This window comes from Mesoplodon densirostris, chromosome 1 (assembly GCF_025265405.1).
Source record: "Mesoplodon densirostris isolate mMesDen1 chromosome 1, mMesDen1 primary haplotype, whole genome shotgun sequence".
Taxonomy (NCBI): domain Eukaryota; kingdom Metazoa; phylum Chordata; class Mammalia; order Artiodactyla; family Ziphiidae; genus Mesoplodon; species Mesoplodon densirostris.
Genome location: NC_082661.1, coordinates 153034302 through 153042733, shown reverse-complemented (window position 1 = coordinate 153042733; position 8432 = coordinate 153034302). Strand labels below are relative to the sequence as shown.

General features: G+C 49.5%; 1 protein-coding gene across 1 annotated transcript; it reads left to right on the top strand.

The window, feature by feature from the left end:
• The first annotated feature begins 4023 nt into the window (after positions 1-4023).
• SHISA3 (shisa family member 3) lies at positions 4024-7383 on the top strand. Its single transcript, XM_060091393.1, has 2 exons — positions 4024-4300; positions 6944-7383. The coding sequence occupies exons 1-2, from the start codon at positions 4024-4026 to the stop codon at positions 7381-7383; spliced, it is 717 nt and encodes a 238-aa protein (XP_059947376.1).
• The last annotated feature ends 1049 nt before the right edge of the window (positions 7384-8432 follow it).

The following is an 8432-nucleotide window of genomic DNA, read 5'->3' as shown; positions in this document are numbered from 1 at the left end:
GGCAAAGTAATTAAAGGAAGGTTAGTGATAATACATCACGCCAGGAAGAAACTGGAGGGAGGGCTGAGAAACTTTTTGTTTTCTATTTTATTTCTGGATCCAGTGCTCATAAGCTGGAGGAGATTTCCACAGACAAAGTTAATTGTCCTTTTTAACTTATTTTTTTTGCCTTCTGCATTCCATTGGCCTTTTCTCCCCCTTTCCTTAGGACATTTTAGTTCCCCACCCTTTCTGATGCATCCATTTTGTCCTGTTTTTCTTCACTTCTCTGCCTTTGCTTTTCTTAAGTCTTTCACTCTGCTCCAAACAACATGAAACAAAGAGAAGTGAATGGGACAAGGTTGAGAAATATGGTCTGGTGCCAGTTTTATCCTGCTACCGATTCCTATCTACTAAAAAATTTTTTTAAAATGTAATTTTTATTCATGTATAAAAATAGAAAGAATTGCATTTCGCTTTTGCCAGTACCCTTCACCCAGTGACAATTATCTACGTATTGCCAGTTGTGCTTCAGCTTCTCTATCCTACCTTCACATCTCCATTTCCCCCCTCCTTCCCTCCCTCCCTCTCTTTCTTCCTCCATCCGCTCTCCTTCTCTCTCCTCTTTTCTTCTCCATATCCTCCTCCTTCCCCTCCTTCTTTCTCTCCCCCTCTCCCCTCCCCCCACTCTCTCTCTTTTTCTGGTGTTTATTAAAGCAAATCCCAGACATCATATCATTTAACTCATTTCCTATAGCATTTCCCGGAGGCCGTGAGGGCCACAAGAGAATGTAAGCTGAGGAAATGATCTCTTATGATTGCGTTCTTCACCAAAATATGGAATTTGTGTTACTGAGATAAGGGAAGATATAGAATTTCTTAAAACCTCAGCATAATACCCCAGATGGTGCAGATTTTATTTTCCATCTCCATGTCCTCTCCCTAGAGTCTTTGAGGGGGGTCTATAAGAACTTTTTAATCTTCCTTTACTATGAAAGTAGTAACACAGTAACAGCAACCTTGGATGTTTATAAACCTAAAAAGAAGGGTATGTTCTCTTCCTGTTTGCAAACAGCATTCTGAGAGCATCACTTTTGCAGTATAAATCTGTCAGTGTAGAACTTGAGGAGATCTTCTATGACAAGGAACCAAACACACTCCCCCCCACAACCCCATGCAAGCCCCCAGAGCTGATTGTTGTGATGGTATAAAGTTGCTTCAGATCAGGACCTAGATAAGAGAGCATGGTGTACAGTTGCTTTAATGTTCACACACATCAGATCTAAGGAGTACCAAGTAATTTGGAGGTTTGGTTATTTTCCATTAGTAAATATCCAACTAAATTTGAGTAAAATGTCTTCTAAATAAGTCAAACAGACAGGAGTTTGAATGAGGGAGTTATAGCTGGTGTCCTAAGGAAAAGAATCCCACTGTGGCATAGAGAATGTAATTAATGGGAGGTAAGTGCCAACAAATCATTCCCTAAAATATTAATGCTATCAAAGAACAGCTGGATAATGAGAGAAACTTGACCCTTGGGGGACTAGCAGAGGTTGCTGTAGAACTTTAGGTAGTTGTGATGTCATGGAATTCCTCTAAATTTAACAAAAATAATATTAAGAGGTGTGGTTCTGGGAAAGTTATTAGCAGTAAACATGTCTTTGTAGTTTTATCATCTTATTACGATCACTATATCTCACTGTTTCTGTGGTTCTGCATGACTTTCCTCCTTAATTGCTCAGGGTTTATACAATCCAAACAGCACTCCTTAAAAACACACACACACACACAAAAAAACTCCTTTATGGTGCTCTGTGACCACCTAGAGGGGTGGGATAGGGAGGGAGGGAGGGAGACGCAAGAGGGAGGAGATACGGGGATATATGTATATGTATAGCGGATTCACTTTGTTATAAAGCAGAAACTAACACACCATTGTAAAGCAATTATACTCAAATAAAGATGTTAAAAAAAAAAAACAACCTTTAGTGCTGGCAAGGATTTTTTTTTTGTACGTAAAAACAGAGTACCTAAGAAATTTCTGCAAAAACAATTTCCCATGTGCTTAAGTTCCTTAAGTCAAGAAAAACTGTCTCATTGTGGATAAAAGTCTGAATTTAATTTGGTTTTACTTAATAACATATTATCGCCCCAAGAAATATCTAAGGAAGCAATAAAATATTTACACAGTTCTATTTAACATCTGAAATGTTGGGCATTATTTTTACATTCTTATAAATAAATGCTAATCCCAATATTTAAAATCAGAAACCAGAAGTGATTATTTACTTGGAATATCCTTGAGCATACATTTTAAAACAGAAACCGTTTCATTCAGAGTTAAAAAAAAAAAAAAAAAAAAGAAAAATGCTTCTGTGGACGAACTCGGACCCTCGGGAAGCCGCGGGTTTGGTGAACGCTTTTGACCGCACACTTTTTTGGCTGGTGCGCAGCAAACTTTGTCTTCTTTCACTCAACTTGCCAACAGCTAAATCAGTGACACGGGCATTCAGCGTGTTTGACAAATAGGTGGAGATACGCGGGACATATTCACACGTACGAATAAACGATGACAGGAAGTTTAGGATGCCGTAAAAATAAATTCTTGAGTTGAGCCCAGGTTTCACATAACGCCAGTTTCATAAGGCACTTACGCCGCCAAAGGAGCAGTGCCCCTGAAAATAGCACACGGGGGACACATCATTTAAATAAATGTGTTTCTTTGCCCGAACAGAAGTTCAGATCTGCTCAATTATCATTAATTTTGTTCTTTTATTTCTTTTGCGGGCGCGAAAGGAGAAGTCGTGCTCTTTGAGGTTTTGCGAGCTGCCCTCGGCAGGCGGAGGTGACCGGCGATTCTTCGCCCGGCGGCGTTCGGGTTAGGGGGGCGGGGGAGAGTGCGAGTGTGTGTACATTTGTGAAAATGTGCCGTCCCTTCTGGAAAAAGTGGAAACTTAGGTGGAAAACTCAGCGCAAATGTGGGAGGGCCCTAGAAAGCGTGTTATCCGCTCAGAACCCTCAGAACAGGTGTCCCAGGAACGAGGCCAGATCTGTGCTACAGACGACAGAAGATTCTACAAACCCCAGTTACCGAGTTCGTTTTTGATTACATCCCTAAAAAGCAAAGCCCTGGTCTCCACCCGCGCGCTAACGCGCGTGGATAGATGCAGAGACCCGGCGGCCCTGGCCCTCTGCGGAGTTTGCTGGGCTGTGCGAGAGCTGGAAGGTGTGCGTGGAGAGGGCCTGATGCCCCAGGTTTAGGGTAGAGTCCTGGGGGAGCGCGCTGGGCGGGGGTGGCCCGGAAAGGCGGAGGGGGGCGCGCGAACCAGAGGGCGCACAGGACCGGCGGTCGCGCCGCGCCCGCTGTGATTAGCCCCGGCGGCGCGCCCCGGAGGCGGACTCTCTCTTAACCCTCGCTGTCTCCCCCTCCCTCTTCCTTTTTAAAGGACGCCGTGGAGGCAGAGCTGTCAGCAACCGGGAGGCCGTTTGTACTTGGCCGCGGCCAGGCGGACTTCAGCTCCCGTGACAGACAGGGGCGGGGGCGGGGGGGCGCCTTTCCCGGGGCTCCGCACGAGGGCATCTCGCATCCTCCTGCCTTCGGGCTCCGCTTTGGACCCGGCAACGGACGCAAGTCGGGGTACTGCGCGGCCCGGGAGTTGCCAGACCCGGGCGCGATGGCTCCCGTGAGGAGTGGGGCGGGAGGTGGCCGAGGGCTGGGCTCGCCCCTCGCGCCGGGAGTTTTATGAGCCGGGCAAAGGGCCGCTGCAGCAGCCCCAGCCTCAGCCTCGGCCGGCGCCTTCCGCCGGCCCTTGCCCACTCGCCCCCGCGCACCATGCCGACCCCCGGCCTGTGGAGCCCGCCGTGCAGCCCCTTCCTCCTCTCTGGCCCCCGCTAAACCTCGCGGGAGTGGCCTTGGCCGCCGGGGCAGCCGCCCAGGCCGCGCCCCGGGGGGGGGGTGTGGAACCGCGGGGCCCCCGGAGCCCCGGCTCAGCCCTTCACTCTCCAGCCGCGTGTCCCTCCCGGCCGCCCAGCGCGTCCGCGGCGATGGGGGCGCTGCTGGCGCTCTGCCTCCTCTTGGGCTGGCTGCGCGGGGGTCCGGCGGACGCCCAGCAGTCCGGAGAGTACTGCCACGGCTGGGTGGACGTGCAGGGCAACTACCACGAGGGCTTCCAGTGCCCGGAGGACTTCGACACGCTGGACGCCACCATCTGCTGCGGCTCATGCGCGCTGCGCTACTGCTGCGCCGCGGCCGACGCCAGGCTGGAGCAGGGCGGCTGCACCAATGACCGCGGCGAGCTGGAGCACCCTGGCATCACGGCGCGTGAGTGCGGGCCCACGGGGGGCAAACCTCGCCCGGCCGCCCGGGCTGCCGTGTGTGCCGGCCGGTGTGCGCGCGGACAGGCGCGTCAGGCTTTCCCGGGTCTGAGCAAAGGGGAGGCTAGAGGTGGGAGGATCAAGGGAGGAGTGGGTGGTCGCGTTTCAGGTTGGGCCCTATTCCCTTGCAGTCCCGATTCCCGCCACAAGCGGTTTCCGCGGGTCTGCCCAAGAGAAAATTTTCAAGGGACAGTGAGGACCGCGGGGCTTGCATCCGGTGACCCCAGGGAAGAGAGCGGGAGCCTCGGGCGCTCGAGACATTGCAGAGAAGGGCTGTAGGGGCAGCGCAAGGCTGGACTTGGGTTTTAAAGGACGGTGAGGGTGCCCCAGCGCGCGCCCTGGACGCTCCGGGAGCTTTGAGAAGTGCTCATGGCACAGGGAACGCAACTCTTGGGGCGCGCTTATCTGTGTGGCCCCACGGGCGTAAGGAACTTCAGACACCTTTTTTTTTTTTTTTTTTTTTTTTTGGTGGCCTTTTGGTAGCGTTTCTAAGCCGCTGTCCTATTCTCCCGACTTCCTTTCATTTCTCTGCATCGAATTACCCTCTCCGGCCCACCCCCTATTGTCACGCTTTTCAGAAATGCCCAGGTCCTCTAGCTGGAGATTTAGAAACCGGGGTCGCAGGGGCTTCCCGCCCCCTATTCTCACATCGGAAAACGCGGGTCAAATTTCCACTAACTTCAGAGCGGAATAAATCACGATCCCAGCAGAGAGATTTTACACCTTAAAAAAAGAAAAAAAGAAAAAAGCTTTCCACCTGAATCGGAACTTCAGGGCAACCCTTTAGAGCTCCGGGCGATGGTTTTATGGCCGGGAAACCGGAGGAGCGGGGGGAGCTAAGGGCCGCGACACCCCAGAACTCCGGAGCGGGGGTCTGAGGCCGGCAAAAGACGGCCCCCGGGAAAGGCGGGGTGAGGCTGGAGAGATGATTGATGGCGCTGGAGCCCCCGTCCCCCTGAGACTGACAACCCAGAGGAAAGGGGGGCCTGCCCTTCCTTAGAACCCCATTAGACTTCCAAGGAATTTAACTTTGGAGGGCAAAATACCAATCTGCAGGATTAGGGAAGAGGCTTCTGGGGAAAAGATGTTCAGTGGAAAGGAGAGAACTCTAGGCCGGCCTGGCCTGTTAGGGAAATACAAACTCTTTCCGTGGCTTTGCTCCACTCACACTGCGGGGATCCGGTTGCTCTCTGCAGAGCAATCGTGAGTGCCCGGCCTCCAGCAGGGACTCCATCCCGGCCTCCTCGGGCGAGCTCTGCTGCAGATGAGGCAGTCTCCTCTCTCACCAAGGCTGGGTGGGATCTGAGGAAGTCTCAGGACCTGTGGCTCTCTCGCTCGCCAGCTTGTAACCTTGGGCAAGTTACTTAACTTCTCTGGGCCTCTTCTCAACTCTAAAATGAGCATATGGCTCTCAGAGGAGTTAGGTTGTGAACTAAAGGAGTGCATGAATGCTTAGCAAGGTGCTGAGTAACTAGTTCATCACTTTAGACTTGCCTTCCACAGGGCGCTGATAAATGGGGCAGAATGGGTGAGCTTACACCCAGGAGCCCACAGATCTCGGGGTGGATAGTTACCTGTCGCTCACTGCCTGGGTGTCTTTGGGAAAGTCAGCAACTCTCCAATGTGCTTCCACATCTGGAAAACAGAGAGTATCACGCCCACCTCACCGGGTCTCCATGAATCTAATAAATATGAAAGGGCCAGGCACACAGTAGGGCCTGTCAATGCAGGCTTGCTTTCATCTACTTCTAAGCCAGAGGTTTGCATCCAAGTGTGGCTGTATCAGGCAGGGGACACACCTGGAGGATTGCCCCGGGAGTGCCTCTGGGGTAGGAGATTTTATGTCTGCCTTATATAGAGAGAAGGAAACTGGGGTTAACTCTGAGGGGTGCTCTCCCAGAAAGTCTGGGCCACTAACACCAAGAACTGCATCACCATCTGTCTAAGGTTCAGCCTGACCTTCCCAGAATTTGGGTGGGAATCGGGAGGCAGAAGCATGGCAGCTGGAGGAGGCATCCCAAATCGTTTCTGGAAAGAAGTATCCAGAGGTGACAATTTGTGATGCAGTAGGAGACACAGTTAATTGGGGCCCACTATGGATTTCTTTACCCTGTTCTTTCTGTAGTCTTGTAAATTCCTGGGGGTTTCATTTAACAGGCCCGGCTCTCTTTGCTTAGATTGGAGATTCTTGGATAGGAGATGGATTTTCAGCCTTAGAGCCCTTAAGCGCCCCACTGTGATAAAACTCCTAAAACCCAGATTGAAAACCAGTGTTATAGTAACCCCCCAAACTCATCCTTTCCCTCTCTCCAGTGCGTGAACGGGAGGATAGAGTCTGTTCCGACTTCCAGATGTGCAGTATGATGGCTAATTGCTAACAGAGTCTACAATATCAGTTTGCTTCCTCCCTGCTAGGAACAAGAATATTCCATCATCACAGTTTGCACTTCAGACGTTGCCAGTAACAAGCTCTGAGAAGCTGAGCTTGACAAGGGTGGTAATGTGGACCTCCCACCTCCCACCCCTGAGCAGCCCAGAGTTTGGGAGACTCTAGTCCCAGCATCTGTGCCTGTCTGTTTTTGCCTTTCAGAGCCTGTCTACGTTCCCTTCCTGATCGTTGGCTCCATCTTCATTGCCTTCATCATTCTGGGCTCTTTAGTGGCTATTTATTGCTGCACCTGCTTGAGACCCAAGGAGCCCTCGCAGCAGCCAATCCGCTTCTCGCTCCGCACCTATCAGACGGAGACCCTGCCCATGATCCTGACCTCCACGAACCTCAGGGCACCTTCCAGGCAGTCCAGCACGGCCACCAGCTCCAGCTCCACAGGGGGCTCTATCCGAAGGTTCTCCTTTGCCAGGGCAGAGCCAGGCTGCCTGGTGCCCTCACCACCCCCGCCTTATACAACAGGCCACCCAATCCACCTGGCCCAACCGTCCGGTTTCCTGGTGTCACCCCAGTACTTTGCTTACCCACTCCAGCAGGAGCCACCACTGCCTGGGAAGAGCTGTCCAGACTTCAGTTCCAGTTGACAGGCCACGGCTACAGATCCGCCGTGTAGTGCAATGGCAGACCCACGGACGCTGCTGCCATGGCCACCAGGATTTCTGAGGAAATTTCCCTTGAACCCAGCGATGTCATGGAGGAAAGCACAAGGAAAATACAGCACCGTCTAATCTTGAGGTTCCTGGCTCCAGTCGCAGAATGGCTGTTAGAGAATTGCTTTCTGTCTTTGAAAACATGGTGACTATTACATTTCAATTTATGTTACTTTTATTCAAAATAGGCAGCAGTCCGACTTTAAAGTTACAAATTGGCTGAAGATGTTTTATTGGACAACTCAGCTATCCTGCTTAGAAAAGGCCTACGTGTTCTTTTTTCATTATAAGTTGTTTAGTGAGTGATAATACAAATATATATATAAATAAACAAAGAAATATACCTGATTGTAATTATTGAAGGTTCACTTAAAAATTAATTGCTAAGTAAACTGAGGGGACAGTGAACAACCTATTTATAATTTGGGGAGCAACTTAACCGTGAATAATATTAGCATCATGAGAACAGTTACTTTTTAAATTAATAGCTAAATTTTGTTTAAAATATACCAGCGTCCTGAGAATACAAGATTTCAATAACCACATGAGAAGTTTAACATTTTAAATATTTACTTAGATATTCATTGTAACAGAGATCTTATGTAAAAGCATTTCCCCCACCCACCCGAGGGAGTATTTATTGCAGACTTTTTGTTCAGCAACATTTAGTGTTTAAATGAAAGTTGGACAGTTGGTTCTTAAAACATTTATTTGTAAAATGACTTATGTACAAATGTAAAGATTTGTAATTTAATGTATTGACCACATTGACGGTACTAATTAGTAGTCGCACTGTAATTTTTTATGTTAATAATAAGTGTGGAGTTCAAAGTCCAGCTTTGGCTATAATCATCTAATATTATGTATCTTAAGTGCCACTGAATTCCATGTCTGATGACTAAATATTTGGGCATATATCCTGCTGGATTAGAATAAATAAAATCTTTTATGTTTTCGTGAAATCTCTTTGAAAGTTTAGATCA

Excerpts from the sequence above, each read along its gene's own strand:
- SHISA3 (XM_060091393.1), top strand. The coding sequence starts at position 4,024 with ATGGGGGCGCTGCTGGCGCTCTGCCTCCTCTTGGGCTGGCTGCGCGGG. Across the intron at positions 4,301-6,943 it reads GCACCCTGGCATCACGGCGC|AGCCTGTCTACGTTCCCTTC; the intron begins GTGAGTGCGGGC and ends TTTGCCTTTCAG.